At 43.6% G+C, this 20563-nt stretch overlaps 1 protein-coding gene across 1 annotated transcript in view; it reads left to right on the top strand.

Annotated features, from left to right (window-relative positions):
• Positions 1-20563, top strand: part of LOC132393552 (ATP-binding cassette sub-family G member 1) — a 57948-nt gene that overhangs the window by 22299 nt on the left and 15086 nt on the right. Inside the window, exons 3-9 of the mRNA XM_059968959.1 lie at positions 4463-4580; positions 7045-7177; positions 8165-8215; positions 11320-11465; positions 14760-14883; positions 16395-16509; positions 20320-20468. Of these exons, the coding sequence (XP_059824942.1) occupies positions 4463-4580; positions 7045-7177; positions 8165-8215; positions 11320-11465; positions 14760-14883; positions 16395-16509; positions 20320-20468 (836 nt within the window). The remainder of the gene's footprint in view (positions 1-4462; positions 4581-7044; positions 7178-8164; positions 8216-11319; positions 11466-14759; positions 14884-16394; positions 16510-20319; positions 20469-20563) is intronic.

Raw genomic sequence — 20563 nt, 5'->3', positions numbered from 1 at the left:
ACTAGAGATCATGAGTTAAGGGTGAAAAGTGAAATGTTTAATAGGAATTTGAGGGGAACTTCTTCACTCAGAGGGTCATGAGAGTGTGGAGTGTGCTGCCAATGTAAGTGGTGCATTAGTGGTGTAGTGGCATCCGCACTGAACTTCAGGAAGTGGTCCCGGGCCATATCTGGCTGGCTCCTTGCACGCTTTGCAACCCTTGCTGGTTTGAGCATTGAGCTGGCAACACTGCTTCATTAAAAAAAAACAGACAAAATACTAAAGAAATGACGGGGTTGCTGCCTGATGCACCACAAGATATGGAAAGGAAGAACAAGTGGTGTAGGAAAGCTCGCTTTCAACATTTAAGCGAAGTCTGGATAGGTAAGGGTATGGATGGCTATGATCTCCATGCAGGTCGAAGGGACTAGGCAGCTTTTAACTGGTTTTTGCATGGGCTAAATAGGTCAAAGGGCCAGTTTCTGTGCTGTACTTTTCTATGACTCTTACTTGAGGTGTATCTATCGATCAGCTAATAAATTATATCAAAAGATAGTGGGCACCGTGGTTGTGTAGCAGATAGCGCAACAATATTACAGCTGAAGGCATCAAAGTTCAGAGTTCAATTCCAACGTCACCTGCAAGGGCTTTGTACATTCTTCCCTCCACTTTCTTCCCACAGTCCAAAGACGTACCAGTTAGTAGATTAACTGGTCATTGTAAATTGTCCTGTGATTAGGCTAGTGCTGAACAGGTGGTTTGCTGGGCCAAGCTGCTTGTTGGGCTGGAGAGTCTATTCCACACTATATCTCTAAATAAAAATAAATCTTATCGATAGATTAGCCAATAGCCATTAGTTGAAAACTGGGACTTTATTAAACTGCATGACGGAATCATAGAGTTCATAAGCTGTGAGTCAGCAAACCATCCCTTAAGTATGCACTAAGAAGCAGAGAAGCAGTTAACGCACAGAGTACGCTGTACGTAACTAGGTCAGTGACCAGCATTGGCTTCCATCTGCCTGAATAAAGCCAAGAGATTAAGGAATGATAAGGTTTAAATGGATTTTGTGTATAATCCACAGCCCAGTGTCGGCATAGCCAGACTGTGTGTTGATCCAGTTCTCTGGCTGCCCCAAGAATTTGGTGAAGGGATCCATGAGAACTGATAAAATTATTCTAAATTACAAAAATAAATGGTGCAATAAAAATGGTATGATGAGACTGTGCTCTCGATAATGGGTGCTGTCACAAAAATAACGAGTTTCACAATGTGCGTCTGAGATAACAAACATGATTATGGTTTCTGATGCTGACCTTGGAGAGAGGGTGATTCATTTTTACCTGCGTGGCCAAGAAAATCTGAGTTTCATTCCCTGAAATTTAAAGTCATGGTGAGATACCGAAAAATCTTTTTTTTAAAAAAGGATAAAAATTAATAAAATACAAGAAAAATCTAATCAAATTTAGATAAAAGCCTAATCTAACAATGGAATATTGGCGTCACATCTGGAGGACTGGAGTAGATGGAAATGACACTGCCTCCATACGAATCCATATCAGATTATTATCATGACTTGTGTGATGTGAAATTTGTTCTTTTCAAGTTCAAGTATACTATCATCTGACTCTTTATTGTCACATGGCACAGCCAAATGAAACAACATTCCTCCAGACAAATGGGCACCCACAAGACATATATCACACACAACACATAACCCAAAATGTTATCACAAATAAATTAATAAAATATAATAGAAAGTGCATGTAGTGGACAGCACAGGTAAGCAGGTAACAGCTTGCTGTCCTAGTGATGAGACCTTGGTGGTGGCAGGGAATTCATTAGTCTCACAGGCTGAGGGAAGAATCTGTTCCCCAGTCTGGCAGTCCTAGTCCTGATGCTCCTGTATCTCCTTCCTGATGGTGGTGGGTCAAAGAGATTATGGGATGGTAGTAGGGATTCTCGACAATGCTTCAGTCCCTTTGTATGTAACACTCACAGCAAATGCCACAAAGAGTAGGGGAGTGATGCACTTGGTGTTTTTACTGTCCTCTGTAGGGTAGCAGAATATTGCAAAGGCATAAAATTGCTCCAAATTACAAAAGCAAAGAGTGCAGAATAAAGACAGTATGGTGGGTACTGTTCATGGTAAGGAGTGCTGCCTTCTCGAGGCACTGCCCATTGAAGATGAAGATGTATGGAGCGACGTGTCTGTGATGGAGCTGGCTGAGTCTACGACCATCGGCAACCTCTGGCAGTATTCTGTATTAGAAACTCCATTCCAGGCTGTGACAAAACCTACCAAGTTACTCTTCACCAAACACTCTAAATATTATTGTCATTAGTTTTACTTTTTAACTATAGTTTATAGTAACTTTATGTATTGTACTGTACTGCTGCTATAAAACAAATTTCATGACATAGGTCTATATTAATAAACCGGATTATGATTTCTGATTTGGACTTTGGTGAGAGGAAGATTCACATTTACCAAAATAAAATGTAGAATGTAGAACATTACAGCACAGTACAGGTGTTGTGCCAAGTCTTTAACGTACTCTAAGATCAATCTAACTCTTCCCTCCCACATAGCCCTCCATTTCTCTATTATCCATGTCCAGGAAAATCCACATTTTATTCCTTGGAATGTAAAGGATTCAGGGCAAGCTGATGGAAGTTTTCAGAATATTAGGGGAATTGATAAGGCCAAGAAACTTGAAGGTACAGACTGAGTGCATGACTCACAGAAAACCAGCATATCAAACGGAGTCAATTTACTCAAAAAATAATGTCGCAATGATGGTTACATTATAACAGTATCAGTGATCAGGGTTCAATTCCTGCTGCTCACGGTAAGGACATTCTCCCCATGACCATGTGGATTTCCTCCATGTACTCCATTTCCTCCCATGTTCCAGTAAACAGCCTGAAACATTGACTGTTTATTCCACCCTACAGATGCTGCCTGACCTGTTGAGTTCCTCCAGCACTTTGTGGTCTGATATGATGGTGGGGTGCAGATATGCCTCCTCAAAGGAGTTGTGAGGCCCTCCTTTCCTCCGCTAGCCTGCAGGTCACCCTTGGGCAAGGTGTAGCACTTGATTGTAGCCCAATCAGTCATGTGAAGCATGGAAGCAGGTGGTGGATGGCCGTATGAACAGCTGCTACATATCACAAGTCCTGGTTATGTGAACACTGATGCCAGGCAGACAATCTCTAAAGGGTATTGATAATGGCTGGGGTCACTTGTCCTGTAAAGACACTGGCCAGAAGAAGGTAATAGCAAACCACTTTATTAGAAAATTTGCCAAGAATAATCACAGTCATGGAATGACCATGATTGCCCATGTCAGGTGACAGAGCACAAAACAAACGAATGATCACTATATTACAACAGTAAAAACACATGCAAAGTATATCATTGACTATAAATTAGCCAAGGAGATACTAAGACTATGAAAAAGCTTGACAATTTTTCAGGTTTTTTTTGGGTGGTGTCATAGCGGTCAGCACAATGCTTTCCAGTGCCAGCCATCAGGTGTCAGGTCTGTAAAGGTTTTATAGCTTTTCCCGGTCCTCTGGTATATTCCCACAACCCAATGATGTGCGGGTTAAGTTATGTGCCAGAGGCATGACGATGCTTGAGAATGCCCCAGCGCATCGTCAGACTGTCAAACATCTTCACTGATGCAAACAACACTTTTCACTCTATATTATGATGTACAAGATTCTGCCTTAGACACACATATACATGTATAGCTAGAGTGCCTAACACTTTTGCATAGTAGTGTAGTAATTTTATGTCTTGTGCTGTACTGCTACCACAAAGAAAGACAAATTTCATGACATACGTGAGTGATGATAAACCTTACTCTGATCTGGGTCTCTATTGTGGACTGAAAGTGGGAACGGGAGCAGGGAGAGGGGAATCATGGTTGGGAAAAGGGGAAGGGAAAGGTGAGGAAGCGGGAAGCACCAGAGAGACATTCTGTAACCAATTGTGTGGAATTAAATTACCTTAGCTTGTGTCTCAGAGCTGGGTGTGTCTGCCCCTTGTCAATGCCCCCACCCCTTTCACTCCTTCTCTTCCACCTGTCCACACCCTTCCCACAGCGCTGCACCCTCACCATTCCAACATCCTTTGCTAATGATAGATTTACCGGCTTGCTCTCCATTCCACATTGACAAATGCAGTGCTGTGCAAAAGTCTTGTGCACCCTAGCTGTACATATGTACCTCAGGTTTTTGCACAATTCTGTATATACATGTAACAAATAAAGCTAATCTGATCTTCCAGTCACATTCTTAGGAAAGTTATCTTTTTCCACATAATGGAAAAAATCTTGTTCCTGTATAAACTGAAGAACAAGGGGAGATATTACCATTGATGTAATATATGTCACCTCTGGCATCTATAACCTTGAAAATGGACATTTCTTTTTGTGTTTATTACCTTTCACATTCCGTGTTTCTGTTTTTCAAGGTTACAAGACTTTACTGAAGGGCATCTCGGGCAAGTTTAGCAGCGGAGAGCTCATCGCTATCATGGGTCCCTCGGGAGCTGGGAAGTCGACACTCATGAATATTCTGGCTGGATACAGGTAAGCGGAATCTAGGCCAGAGAACAGCTCAACAGCACAGCTGCCATGGTCTCCATAATATACACACACTGTGAACACCATCCTTGTGTGTAGGTGGAGATGCAGGAATTAAACCCCCAGTCGGTGACGAGGCACTGTGAAGCGCTGTGCTGACTGCTACACCACTGTGCCACCCTTCACCGCACAGTCAAAGAAAACTGCCTTATTATCAAGGTCACGTGCAGAATTACAGTGCATACATACTGAGGTGCAATGAAAACCTTATTTGCAGCAGCATCACTGGCACAAGGCATCAGGTAAAAGTTCAAAGTCAGTTTATTATCAAAGTACACATAAGTCATCATATACAACCCTGAAATTGATTTCTTTGCTGACATTCTCAATAAATCTTTTGAATAATAACCACAACAGAATCGACGAAAGACCTCACCAACTTGGACTTCCAACCAGTGTGCAAAAGACAACAAGCTGGGCAAATACAAAAAGAAAACCAGCTTTCACAAGGAAGACCTGAACGAAACATAAATTAAACACAGTTTTTACAACTGAAAACATAATTGTAACAAAAAATATCCATTTTAGTGCAATGCAGTCACAGACTTGCTAAACTCTAGATTAAAGTTGTGTAGGCTGGTTTAAGAGCCACGTGGTTGAAGGGAAATAGCTGTTAGAACATAGTACAGCACAGGAACAGACCCGTCTGCTCACAGTTTGGTGCCGTACTAGCTAAAAAGTAAATAAAAAATAACAAAAATGAATCCCTGCTACCTACGCAGTGTCCATACCCCTCCATCTTCCTCACATTCACATGCCTATCTAAATGTCTTTTAAAGGCCTCTAAGGAATTTGCCTTTGCCACCAAGCCAGGCAGCACATTCCAAGCATTCACCACTCCGAATAAAAAAAAACTTGCCCCTCACATCCCCTTTGAACCTATCCCCTCTCACCTTCAATGCATGCCCTCTGATGTAAGACATTTCTATCCTGGGAAAAACGTACTCCCTGTCTACTTTATCTATGCCTCCCATAATTTTATAAACCTCGATCAAATCTCCCCTCAGCCTCCACTTCTCTAAAGAAAGCAGCCCAAGTTTATCCAGCCTCTCATGATAACACGTGCCCTCTAAACCAAGCAACAGCCTGGTAAACCTCTTCTGCACCCTCTCCAAAGCCTCGACATCCTTCCTATAGTGGGGCGACCAGAACTGTATGCGATACTCCGGATGTGGCCTAACCAGAGTTTGATAAAGTTGCTCTATAACCTCTTGACTTTTGAACCTGGTGGTGTGAGATTACAGACTTTTCTCACTCCTGCCTAGTGGTAGCAGTGAGCAGATGGGATAGTCCAGATTTTGACGATGGATGTTGTCTTCTTGACGCAGTGCCTCCAGTAGGTACTGCCGATGTGGGGAGGGATGTGTCCATGTTGTACTGGGCACACACACGACTTGATCACATAATTCCACCATTTTACTGTTGAAAAGCTGTGGAAATGAAATCCCACTACACTGCAGCTTCTCATGTTCTGACACACCCGGTTTGCCATACCAGACCATGATGCAGGGAGTCAGGACACTTTCAGCAATACATCTGCAGAAGTTTTGTTAGAATGCTTGTGACAAGCTGAATCTCCTTAATCTTATTTAAAGTAAGAACTCTGGAATGCTTTCCTGTAGGTAGAAGAATATCAAGACGGTCCTCACTGTCTGTTTGAGCTCTGACCCTCCTTGATTGCTGTCTTTCGTAAGGGTACAGGTTCTGGGAATGGCCAAAATCACCTGTAATATTCCCACATTCTCCTAGTAGCTGTACATTTAACAACATCACAATAAATAAAATCCAATGTGGAATCAGATGGGAAAGTACAATGTGGATGCATGTTGTGCACAGGAGACTAACCTTGCTCGACTTGCCTCCCAATTTGTCCAAGAGCATTCTAATTGCTTCATTTTAGTTATTTGTTCATTTAGAGGTACAAGCCCTTCCAGCCAAATGAGCCACACTGTCCAAAAACCCACTGATTTATTACTGGCCTAATCACAGGACAATTTACAATGATTTATTAACCTACAAATCCGTACGTCTATGGTCTGTGGAAGGAAACCAGAGCTCCCAGTGGAAACCCACACAGTCACGGGGAGAGTATACAAACTCCTTACAGAGAGTGCTGGAATTTAATTTGGAACTTCAGCACCTCAAGCTGTATAAGCACTGCATTATCTGGGGTTCTGTAAAACACGTAATGTGCCTCAGAGATGGTTTGGAGAATGTTTGCAGAACTGTCCTATGTGGAAAGATCCCTTTGTGCATCAGATCTTAATAGAAATGTTTACTGGAAATGATAGAGGTTTCTGTTTTTTTTTAAATTTTGGACATCAGCAGTTCATTGGAAATCCATTTTTTTGGAGTTAAGAAAACTCTCATCATTTCTCTTTACTGATCCGCCTTGCTTTTGTGATTCTAGAGAGACAGGAATGAAAGGACAGGTCCTGATTAATGGACGGCCTCGGGATCTGCGATCCTTCCGCAAAGTGTCCTGTTACATCATGCAGGATGACATGTTGCTCCCCCACCTCACCGTTCAGGAAGCAATGATGGTAGGTCGATGCCATTAGGTGCTTTGAATGACACCAACCACAGATTTCTCTCAGACACATAGCAGACAGCAGGTTTAAGATTCAAGTTTATTTATTTCATGTTTGTCGAAACATTGGGTGGCGGGATAGAGATACATCTCTACCAAAGGAGGTGTGAGACGCTCCTTCTCTCCACTAGCCTGCAAGTCACCCTGTAGCGCCTGCTTAGACCCCCAATCAGGGTCAGGTACATTGTGATGTTACAGGAAGTAATCCAGTAGATCAGGGTGCCAATGTAACTGTGGTTTTGGCAGATGATTGTTGAGCTGGGATGCTGTATAATGAGATGGTCTAACATTGGGCTAAGTTTCTGTTCTCTCCAGTTACTGCTGTAGGATCTGTGCACAGGAACTGACGAGAGAGTAGCACACACAAAATGCTGGAGGAGCTCAGCACATTAGGCAACATCTATGGAAAAGAATAAACGATCAATATTTCAGGCAGAGATCCTTCGTCAGCACTGGAAAGGAAGAGGGAAGGAGCTGGAATAATGTGGGGACAGTGGGAGGCGTACAAGCTAGTAGGGAATAGGTGAGACCGGGTGAGGGAGACGGAATGAAGTACAAAGCTTGGGAGGTGATAGGTGGGAAAAGTAAAGAGTTGGCGAAGGAAGAATCTGATAGAGGACAGTGGACCTTGGGAGAAAGGGGAAGGAAGAGGCGAGCCAGAGTGAGGTGATGGGCAGGCGAGAACAAGAGCAGGGGTAAGAGGGGAGTCAAAATGAGGAATGGAAAAAGAGAGCAGGGGAGGGGTGATAGGGATAAAATTACTAAGTTGGAGAAATCAATGTTCATGGTATCAAGTTGGAGTCTTTCCAGATGGAATATGAGGTGTGTTGCTCCTCCAACCTCATTGTGGCAGTAGAGACATGTTGGAATTGGAATGGGGAGTGGAATGAAAATTGTAGCTGATGAGCCTCTTTGTAACGTAGTGTTTGTTGTATTTCAGGTCTCAGCAAACCTAAAACTCCAGGAGAAAGACGAAGGCCGGAGAGAAATGGTGAGTCCTGTCTTGGGCTTGACCTGGTTCTGTCTCTTCTCTTATCCCTGCATTATCTAGGTTAATACATTATAAAGCAAGCTCCTGAATTGGCGTGGATAACCTTACTCATCACAGCTCCGAACTGATTCTACAACCTACAGACCCACTTCCAAGGACTCTTTATAACTCATCTTCTCACTATACTTTTATTTGCACAGTTGGTCTTTTTGAGCACTGGTGTTTAGAACATGGAACAGAGAGTATAGAAGCTATAGCACTGTGCATGCCCTTTGCTCACGATGTTGTGCAAAGATCAATCTATTCCTTTCCTCCTACATAGAACTCCATTTTTCTATCATCTATGTCCCTATCTAAGAATAACCTAAATGCCCTTGCTGCATCTGCTCCGACTCACCCCTAGCTGTGCATTCCCTGCACCTACCACTCTCTGTGTAAAAACAAAACAAACTTGCACATCTGCTGGTGCACCATCAATAACTCATTCTGAGACGTAAAGGTGAGATCGGCTTTTATTGACTGGAAGAAGGAACAAGCAGTGGTTGACCACCATACTACATCCTGAAGACTGAGAGGCCGGGCTCAGTCCTTGATCGCCTTTATACAGGGGTCTGTGGGAGGAGCCACAGGAGCAGTCAGCAGGGGGCGTGTCCAGACAGGTATATGTAGTTCACCACATCTGCCCAAAACTTTCTTTCAATAATCCTATGATTATTTCTCCTCAAAATAGCTAAGCCTGCCCTGGCAAAAAGACTCTGGCTGTGTCCACTGGATCTACAGTTTGCCTCTTATCATCTTGCACACCTCTGTCAAGCCATTTCTCATCTGCCTTCACTCCAAAGAGGAAAGCCCTAGCTCAGGCAAACCTTTTTCCTATCAGACATGCTCTCTAATCCAGGCATCATTCTGGTAAATCTCCTCTGCACCCTCCCTAAAGTTTCCTCATCCTTCTTATCATGAGGTGACCAGAACTGAACACAATATTCCAACTGTGGTCTAACTAGTGTTTTATAGAGTTGCAACATTGCTCTTAAGAGCAATACTAATATATAATTTTTCAAAAAATTCTATTGTATTTCTTCTTTTTTCCTGTAAATGCCCGTAGGAAGAAGAATCTCAAGGTAGTACCTGGTAATATTTATGTACTTTGATAGTAACTTTACTTAGAACTTTGAACATGAAGTGGATTAAAGGTACAAAGTTTCATTTATTATCAAAGTATACAACTCTGAAAATGCATACAAATTCTTCTCCAGATAGCCACAAGACCAAGAAAGAAAAGAATGGTACCACTATCATTAACCCCCACAAACCCCTCCTCCCAGCACAAAAAAATGAACAAAAACAGAACAGGCCCAAATCCCAACCCCTCCCACCCCCACACAAAAAAACCAAGATCGGGTAAGAAACACAGAATATTAGGAAAAAAACTATAAGTCTATCGTCCAAGTCCATATCCAAAATGCAGAAAACCTGGGTAACATCTCTGGCCACGGCGGCAGGCTGCAGAGTGATTTCCCCCACCATCTCTGCTAAGGCAGAACGATTTCCCCCAGCGATCAAAAGGCAGTCTGTCCTCTCCAATAACAGACAGATCCCCCAGCGATCAAAAGGCAGTCTCTCCTCTCCAGTAACAGACAGATCTCCCAGTGTTCAAAAGGCAGTCTCTCCTCTCCAATAACAGATTGATCCCCCAACAATCAAAAGGCAGTCTCGCCTGTCCAATAACAGACAGATCTCCTAGCGATCAAAAGGCTGTCTCTCCACTCCAATAACAGTGATCCCCAGCGATCAAAAGGCAGTCTCTCCTGTCCAATAATAGACAGATCCCCCAACAATCAAAAGGCAGTCTCTCCTGTCCAATAATAGACAGATCCCCCAACAATCAAAAGGCTGAATCTCCTCTCCGATAACAGACAGATCTCTCAGTGATCAAAAGGCAGTCTCTCCTGTCCAATAACAGACAGATCTCCCAACAATCAAAAGGCAGTCTCTCCTCTCCAATAACAGACAGATCTCTCAGTGATCAAAAGGCAGTCTCTCCTGTCCAATAACAGACAGATCTCCCAACAATCAAAAGGCTGTCTCTCCTGTCCAATAACAGACAGATCTCTCAGTGATCAAAAGGCAGTCTCTCCTGTCCAATAACAGACAGATCTCCCAACAATCAAAAGGCTGTCTCTCCTGTCCAAAAACAGACAGATCTCTCAGTGATCAAAAGGCAGTCTCTCCTGTCCAATAACAGACAGATCTCCCAACAATCAAAAGGCTGTCTCTCCTCTCCAATAACAGACAGATCTCCCGGCGATCAAACGGCATTTTCTCCTCTCCAATGGCACACACGTCTCCCAGCAATCAAAAGGCAGACAGCCTGCATTCATCTTCTGCTCTTGCCTCAATGTTTCATTCTCACTCATTGCTTTTATCGGTGAACAATGGAAGGTATTAATCAGTAAAGTGGAGTCAAACATCGGCCTGCACCCCATCCCGCAGTCTTCTCGCCATGTGGTCCATGCATACTGACTGCCTCTGCCTTCCAGGATCCTCTTATTGACTGGAGATCACTGAAACACACAAATGATCTTCAAACTGCAAATTACAGGATTCAGCTGTCCCAGAATAACATTCAAAACAAAAAGCAACTATAAAAGTTATTTAAAAAGTGAATTATATGGTTTCATGATCTATCCAGAAGATGTCGACCAAAGGAGCTTTGTATGCAAGTGCCAGCTTGACCAGAAGTTCACCTGGTCTGGGTCTTGGCTTGAAACATCGATTGTTCATTTCTCTCCATAGATACTGCCTGACCTGCTGAGTTGCTCCAGCTTTTTGTATGTGTTACTGTGGCCTTTGGGTGGTGTGGTGGAGATACACCTCTACCAAAGGAGATGTAAGACACTACTTCCCTCGGGCAGCCTGTAAGTCACCCTTGGACAAGGTGTAGCACCTGTTTAGCCCCCCGCCCCCCCACCTGATTTGGTTCACGTGAAGCCATGGAGGCAGGTAGTGGATGGTTGTATGAGTAGGTGGTGCATATTACAAGTCATGGTGGTGCAATGCCAACAGCCCTTCCAATATGACCTTATGATCTCACATCTTGATAGGTGAAGGAGATTCTCACTGCTCTTGGACTGCTGGAGTGTGCCAATGTCCGGACAGGTAGCCTTTCTGGAGGTCAGCGCAAGCGTCTCGCCATCGCCCTTGAGCTAGTGAACAACCCTCCTGTGATGTTTTTTGACGAGCCCACCAGGTAGGTTTTGCTGTTGAGTATAAATCTTCCCACTCGCGTTACAGAATGTGCATAACATTTGTCAGGGACGGAGGTGCATTTTGTAGGTTTTGGAACAAGCTTTAGTTGAAATAATTCCCAAGAGACTGCAGATGTTGGAATCTGACACAACGCACAAGTTGCTGGAGGAACTATCTACAGGGGGAAATAGGCTGTCAATGTTTTGGTTCTGAATCTTCATCCAGATGAAACGTCAACTGTTTAAAGCCCTCCCAACAGTTTAGTCCTTTCCATAGATGCTGACTGACCTGCTGAGTTCCTCCATCATTTGTATGTGTTGCTCTGGATTTCCTCATCTGGAGAATCTTTTGTGTTTATCCTTTTATTATCAATTTTTAGGATTGGGGTGTCATTTACCATTCATCCCCAGCTATCCTTGAAAGCTACAGTAGCGCAGCGGTTAGTGCAATGCTATTACAGCTGGGCATCACGGTGTGCGGAGATCAATTCTAGCGCCGTTCTGTAAGGAGTCTCTGTACATCCTCCCCATGGAATGTGTGAGTTTTACCCGGGTGATCTGGTTTCCTCCCACAGTCCAAAGATGTTCCAGCTAAGTTAATTGGTCATTATAAATTGTCCGATGATTAGGTTAGAGTCAATCAGGGTTGTGGGAATGCTGGGGCAGCGTGGCTGGAACTTCCTACTCTGTGCTGTATCACTAAATAAATAAATAAGTTGCTGCGTTGTTGAGTTGCTGCCTTAAACTGGAAGAGTTTGTAATGCTGTTGGGTTTGGATTCAGACCCAGTAGCGATGAAGGATTTAGTGATGTGCAAGACACTTTGGAAGATGGAATTTTAAATGAGTGCAGCTATTTTAACTTTAAGGTGATGGCACTGAATGAAAGTAAGGAGATTTCATCAAACACGATATGTGAAGAGCAGGAGTAGGCCACTCCGCCCATCCACCCTGCTGCACCATTTAGTGAGATTGTATTTGATCTGTTTGTGACTTCATCTAAGAATTCCCATTAACAGGCACCATGGTAGTGTAGCAGTTGGCATGACACTATGACAGCTCAGTGGAGGGTCAGAGTTCGGAGTTTAATTCTGATGTGCTCTGTAAGAAAAATTCTTCATTCTTCCCGTGTGTGTGTGTGTGTAGATTTCCTCTGGGAGCTCCAGTTTCCTCCCAAGCCCAAAGACATACTGGTTAGTTAGTTAATTGGTCATTGTAAATTGTCCCGTGACTAGGCTAGAATTAAAAAGGTGGCTTGCTTGGTGGTGTGGCATGTTGGGCATGAAAACCCTCTTCCACGCTGTGTCTCCAAATAAATACATAAATACTCACCATAACCGCTCACCTTATTAAATAATAGAGTCACAGAGTTATTCTGCATAGAAATAGACCTTTCGGCCCATCTCACCCATGCTGACCTGTGGGCCTACCTGAGCTTGTCCCATTTGCCTACACTTGACCCCAGTCCCTTGAAACCTTTCATGTTCCTGTTGATACACCTTTTTAAATACGCCTTTAAACTTTCTCCTATCGCCCTGTAAGGCATCTTTCTCTGTCTTAACAAGACATCAAAATCTTTGCTTTGAGGAAGAGAATTCTAAAGGCTCATCTGTGATAAAAGCTCCAGTCTCATCTCTGGCTTCGAGGCATACGCCTTGTTTTTAAAACAGTGATTCCATCTAAAACGTGAACTGTTTATTCCCCTCCATAGATGCTACCTGACCTGCAGAGTTCTTCTGGGGGGAGGGGGGGGATGGTGTGTGTGTGTGTGTGTGTTGCTCAAGATTTCTAGCATCTGCAGAATCTCTTGAGTAGTCAATTCAATTCAAGTTTAATTGAAATTTAACCATAAATGTTTACTGATGAATACAAGCAAACGAGACAGTGTTACTATTCGATTGAAGTGCAAAGACACATTAGCAACAGCCACACACAGTAAGCCCAAGAACACAATCACGTAATCCGTGGCTTTGAGGCCCAATCCTTGCATATACAAGCACATAGAATATTAGTAAAAACACAACCAGACAAATATATAAATACAGTACAGACCCCTCAGTCCGTCTTTAAATCATCAGTTGCCACGAATGCACTAGGCTGCCCCCAGTAGAGCACGATGGCTTGGCTGCCTCTCCCTCAGCAGTTGGAAAACAAGCAACCCTGCAGCTTGAGGCCCAAGTCCTCTGAATGCCATCGAAGCATCTGCAGTCAACCACAACAGAGCTTGTCTTTGGCCGAGCGGAACCCCGGGAGGGCAGCTCTGCCCTGGGTGAAGCACAACAGCTTCGACCCTCTCTCCAGACGGCTGCAAACAGGCAACACTAAGGCTTCAGGCCTAGACCTTGCCACAAGGAAAGCAACTATGATGGCCACTCACTATTTGGCTGTAAGCCTCCATCGACTCAGGGCGCAGCACGTTGTGCAGCTCCTTCATTATCTCGGCCAGCAAGCAACTCACTCATGGTGTAGACCTGCCGTCCTTTGAGTATTAACGTATAGCAAGATCTTACAAACATTAGATGTGTGTTTCAGTAGAACGGTAGCACCACGGTGCGACCAGTCACACTGCCATTATGCTGGAAGAGCCCCTTATGTGACCCCTGTGTCTAGATTCTTCCACAAGAATGTAGGGTTGAGAAATCAGAGCAACAATGAAAGTGAGGCTTTATCAGCCATTGGTCAGACTGCATTTGGAATATTGTGAGCAGTTGTGGGGTCCCACATCTAAGAAAAGATGTGCTGGCTTTGGATAGGGTCCGGAGGAAGTTCATGAGAATGAAAGTCTCAATGTATGAGGAGTGTTTGATGGCTCTGGGCCTGTACATGCTGGAGTTTGGAAGAATGAGGGGGATCTCATTGAAACCTATCAAACTTTGAAAGGCCTAGATAGAGTGAACCTGGAGATAATTTCCAGTAAAAGGGTCTCGGAATATAAAAATAAACCTTTAGAACAGAGGAATTTCTTTAGCCAAAGAGTGATGGATCTGTGGAATTCATTGCCACAGATGGCTGTGGAGACCAAGTTATTGCGTATTTTTAATGTGGAGTTTAATAGTTTGTTGATTAATAAGGGTGTCAAAGGTTATGAGGAGAAGGCAGGAGAATGAGGTTGAAAGGGATGAATAAATCAGTCATGATGGAATGGTGGAGCAGACTCGATGGACGGATTGGCCAAATTCTGCTCCGATGTCACAGGTTGTTAAACGGGTGAGCAAGTTCGATGGGCTGCCTGGTCAGCTGCTCTTATTGCTTGCGTTTTTGACAGGGCTAACTTCACCATGCATTTGTTTGGTTGCAGTGGCCTGGACAGTTCCTCATGTTTCCAAGTTCTTTCCCAGATGAAATCGCTGGCCCAGGGTGGGAGGACTGTAATCTGTACCATACACCAGCCCAGTGCTAAACTCTTCGAGCTGTTTGACAAGGTAGGTCGGCTGGTGCTTCTCCTCCAGCTCAGCTGCTTCCCTTTGCCCTTCACCAGTGTTTGTGTGTGAGAGTCGCTCATCCAGAGTAAGACAAAGGATGCCAGGAAGGATACTTTTAAAGATGAAAGGTGTCTGTCCCTCTCTGGAGAGAGCAGAGAGAGAGAGAGCGAGAGATACCACCCCATCATCCAGATATTAATGCTGGAGTAATAAAATGGATTCAACAGTGGCTAGATGGGAGATGCCAGAGAGTAGTGGTGGATAATTGTTTATCGGGATGGAGGCCGGTGACTATCGGGGTGCCTCAGGGATCTGGTTTGGGCCCAATGTTGTTTGTAATATACATAAATGATCTGGATGATGGGGTGGTAAATTGGATTAGTAAGTATGCAGATGATACTAAGATAGGTGGCGTTGTGGATAATGAAGTAGGTTTCCAAAGCTTGCAGAGAGATTTAGGCCAGTTAGAAGAGAGGGCTGAACGATGGCAGGTGGAGTTTAATGCTGATAAGTGTGAGGTGCCACATTTTGGTAGGAATACTCAAAATAGGACTTAAATGGTAAATGGTAGGGCATTGCAGTAGAACAGAGTGATCTAGGAACAATGGTGCATAGTTCCCTGAAGGTGGAATCTCATGTGGATGGGGTGGTGAAGAAAGCTTTTGGTATGCTAGCCTTTATAAATCAGAGCATTGAGTATAGGAGTTGGGATGTAATGTTAAAATTGTACAAGGCATTGGTGAGGCCTAATTTTGGAGTATTGTGTGCAGTTCTGGTCACCGAATTATAGGAAAGATGTCAACAAATTAGAGAGAGTACAGAGGAGATTTACTAGAATGTTACCTGGGTTTCAGCACCTAAGTTACAGAGAAAGGTTGAACAAGTTAGGTCTTTATTCTTTGAAGCATAGAAGGTTGAGGGGGGACTTGATAGAGGTATTTAAAATTATGAGAGGGTTAGATAGAGTTGACGTGGATAGGCTTTTTCCATTGAGAGTAGGGGAGATTCAAACAAGAGGACATGAATTGAGAGTTAAGGGGCAAAAGTTTAGGGGTAACATGAGGGGGAACTTCTTTACTCAGAGAGTGATAGCTGTGTGGAACGAACTTCCAGTAGAAGTGGTAGAGGCTGGTTTGATTTTGTCATTTAAAAAAAAAATTGGATAGGTATATGGACAGGAAAGGAATGGAGGGTTATGGGCTGAGTGCAGGTCGATGGGACTAGGTGAGAGTAAGCATTCGGCATGAACTAGAAGGACCAAGATAGCCTTTTTCCATGCTGTAATTGTTATATGGTTATTAATGATTAGATGTCAGTGGGTTATTTGAAGTGTAAGGAGCAATATGGTTTTGAGCCCACTTGCACAAATGGGTAGAACCAGGTGAAACACAACAGGTTGCTTTCTTCAGTGCAACACCCAGCTCTTAGTGCTGACTCTCAGCAGGGTGAGTGGGACTGTGAAGGGGGTGAATTGCCATTTATCTGTATATTGTTCCTTCCTTTTTGTCCAGCTGTATGTCCTGAGCCAGGGGCAGTGCATTTACCGTGGAAATGTCTGCAGTCTCGTTCCATATCTCAAAGCGATTGGCCTCCTTTGTCCCACTTACCACAACCCGGCCGACTTTGGTAAGAACTGACGCTGCGAGCGGTGGGTGATATTTTGCCATGAACAGTGTGGTGTACCCCTGAGAGAATGGGTGAGACATTGGTGGGACCCCAGGTACAGATTCCCTTGCTGCTGAACTGCAGCACCCCCAGGGGCTATTGTGGTCAGTTCTTTCGGAGTGCGGGATTAATCCACTGGAAAATGGATGCCCAATCATAGAGTAATACAGAATGGAAACTGGCCCATTAGCCCATCTCATCTATACTAACCAAGGTGCCTATTGAAGTTAGTCCTATTTGCTTCAATTTGGCCCATATCCCTCTAAAGCAGGGGTTTACATAATTTTTTTATGTGATAGACCCCTTACCATTAAACCGAGGGGTGGACCCCTCATTGGGAATTCCTGCTCTATGCCTTTCCCATTCTTGTATCTGTTCATGTGTCTTTTAAATGTTGTTAATGTACCTGCCTTAATCATCTTCTCTGCCAGCTCATTCCATATGTCGAACATACTCTGTGTGAATGTGGCCCCTCTCACCCTAAGTCGATGCCGTCTGGATTTTAGTTGCCTTTCCCTGGAGAAAAAGACCGTCTGTGGTCACCTTATCTTTAGCCCTCATGATATTAAAATTCAAAGTAAATTTATTATCAAACTGCATACATATTGCCACATATAACCAACCCTCGGGTTCATTTTCCTGCAGGAATACTCAGCAAATCTATAAAATAGTAACTTTAACAGGATCAATAAAAGATCAACCGCAGTGCAGAAGATAACAAATGTGCAATGCAAACATAAATAAGTAACAATAAATAATGAGAACAAAATAACAAAATAAAGAATGCTTAAAGTGAGATCATTGGTTGTGGGGGCATCTTAATGGATGGGTAAGTGAGTGTAGCTATCCCCTTTTGTTCAAGACCCTGATGACTGAGGGTATTTACTGTTCTTGAACCTGGTGGTGTGAGTCCTGAGGCTCCTGTACCTTCTACCTGATGGCAGCAACAAGGAAAGAGCATGTCCTGGGTGGTGAGGATCTCTGATCATGGACCCTGCTTTCCGACAACAGCATTACTTATGGATGTGCTCAATAGTTGGGAGGGTTTTAGCTGTGCTGAACTGGGCAGAGATCCACTACCTTTTGTAGGGTTTTCTGCCTAAAGGTATTGGTGTTTCCATACCAGCTCATGATGCAGCCAGTCAGGACGTTCTCCTCCTCGCATCTATAGAAGTTTGTATAAGATCACCCCTTGGTCTCCTACATGCCAAGCATTAAAGAGCTAGCCTGCCCAACCTTTCCCTTTAACACAGGCCCTCTAGTCCTGGGTTAGACCTGGGAGACATTTTTCCTACAACTTCTTTCCCAAACCCTCTATTTATTTTCTTAATGCTGTTACATTTTGATCATACAATCTGGAACAGTAGAGGAAAAGGCCTTCAGCCTGCGATGTTTGTGCTGAGCCTGATGCCAAATTAAACTAAACCTCTTCAGCCTGCACATAATCCATATCCTGTCATCCCTGCATATTTGTGTGTCTGTCTAAAAGCCTCTTAATCACCACTATCATTTATAAAGGATCAACTTTATTTGTCGTATACATTTACAGTACTTAAACACATATATATACACATATGGATGAACAAGCTGCCGGGGCAGTAGCAGAAACAGATATCTTTTTATTTATGTACAATTCATTCCTTATACATCTTTTAACCTCTAACTTTATCACTTCTTTATTGTATATAATTCTTTATTTTAATAATTATTCAGTGTTTTTTCTTCTTGCATGGCATGCCAAAACCAACATGCAGGAACAATATATACACTACTGTGCAAAAGTCTTTGGCACATACACAAATAATTGCTAGAAACAAGAGAAAACCTGCAGATGCTAGAAATCCAAGCAACACACACAAAATGGTGGAGGAGCTCAGCAGGCCAGGCATGAGTCCTGCTAAAGGGTTTCAGTCCAAAACGTTGACTGTACTTTTTTCCATAGATGCTGCCTGGCCTGCTGGGTTCCTCCAGTATTTCGTGTGTGTTACTGTGCCTTAGACTTTTGCACAGTACTGTCATAATTTTATGCATCACACTGTACTGCTGCCACTAAAAAAATCCATGACAAATGTGAGTGATGATAAATCTAATTCTGATATGGGTCTTTATTGTGGACTGAGAGTGGGAAGGGGGCAGGGAGGGGGAAATCATAGTTTGGAAAAGAGGAAGGAGAGGGGAGGGAGTGGGAAGGACCAAAGAAACATTCTGTGATGATAATGAACCGATTGTTTGGAATCAATTGACCTTGCCTGGTGTCTCAGGGCTGGATGTGTCTGTGCACACACCACTTCCCACCCTGGGACTCCTTCTCTGCCAAAGACTAGAGTGCCAAAGGCTTTTGCACAGTATTGTATTTGTGAATGTGGAGGAGAGAGCGAGTTTGTAAATCTGGGGCAAGCAAAGAATATTGGGAATGGTGAGGGTGGAGCACCACAGGAGGAGTGTGGGAGAGGTCGCAGAGGAGTGCCAGGGGTGGCATGGGCACAGACACACCCAGCCCTGAGAAACCAGGCAAGGTAATTTCATTCCAAACAATTGATTCATTGATCATTACAGCAGGTCTCTCTGGTATGTCCTGCTTCCTTCCCCTTTTCCGAACCATGATTCCCCTCTCCCTGCCCCCTTCCCACTCTCAGTCCTCAGTAGAGACCCACATCAGAATCAGGTTTATCATCAATCACATATGTCATAAATTTTTTTTCTGGCAGTAATGCAGTGCAAATCAAAATTATTATGGTACTGTGCAAAAGTCTTAGGCAGCCTAGCTATATTCATGTATGTGCCAAAGACTTTTGCACGTGCTGTATGCGTGTTAGAAATTTGCTGTGGTGGTTTGGTCATAGCATGCCATGCAAGGAAAATAAAAACACTGAACAATTATTAAAATAAAGAATTATATACAATCAAGAAGCAATAAGGTTAGAGATTAAAAGACGTATATGGAATAAATTGTACATAAATAAATAGATATCTGCTTCTACTACTGCCCCTGGCAGCTTGTTCTTGCATCCACCCCTCTGTGTGTGTGTGTGTGTAAAAAAAACAAAATGGCCCACACTTCTCCCCCAAACTTTTCCCCCTCTCTTCTTTAAATTTGTGCCCTTTAATATTCAATATTTCTACTCTCGGAAAAAGATTCTGGGTGTTTCTAGCCTCTCATGATTTATGTTGTGAATGTATTTTCTTGTGAATGCTGTGTACAGAAAGCTATGTGCCTGTGGTGCTGCTGCAAGTATGTTTTTCATTTCATTTAACTCTTCCCTCCTACATAGCCCTCCAGTATTGTACCATCTAAGATACTCACATGGGTGGTTCAATCTCACTCATGTATTTGCCTCTAGCGCCACCCCTGGCAGGTCAATCCACACACCTGACATGCTGTATAAAATATTTACCTTTGACATCTGCCCTACACTTACCTCCAGTCACCTTAAAATTATACCTGTAATAAATTTCACTTTGACTTTGACTCTTCTAAACCTGAGATACTAGGGTCCTTCCATACTCAAGTTTTCCTTGTATGACAGACCTACCATCTTGGAAACTAGTTTGTATTCCCTCTGTGACATCCTTCCCCTTCTCTTAGAGATCAGTGCTTTACATGCTACTTCAAGCGTGACCCCACACAGTCCGAGTAAATCATCTTTATTAAAGGCAACCCAGCATGTATTTTCCTGATGAAGTGCTGCATCTGCATGCTAGCCTGCAGCAACGGACTCCCTCGTGAGGTGACCGGGCATCCAGCCTAATGCATCATACTTGCTTCTGCAGTGATGGAGATTGCGTCTGGCGAGCACGGAGATCAGAACCCCAGGCTGGTGAAAGCCGTGCAGGATGGGCTGTGCGATGGCGACTGCAAGGCTCGAGGGAGCGAAGACAAGGAGCTAAACCACATGCTGTGGCACCGGCCATCCATTGAGGTAGGCTGGCCCCATCATAGTGAGGTGCGACATGGGGGCATAGCGGTTATTGTAACGCTTTACAGCACAAGTGATCAAAAGATCAGGGTTCGGTT

This window comes from Hypanus sabinus, chromosome 4, assembly GCF_030144855.1.
Source record: "Hypanus sabinus isolate sHypSab1 chromosome 4, sHypSab1.hap1, whole genome shotgun sequence".
Taxonomy (NCBI): Eukaryota; Metazoa; Chordata; class Chondrichthyes; order Myliobatiformes; family Dasyatidae; genus Hypanus; species Hypanus sabinus.
This window is presented reverse-complemented; position numbering and strand designations above follow the sequence as displayed.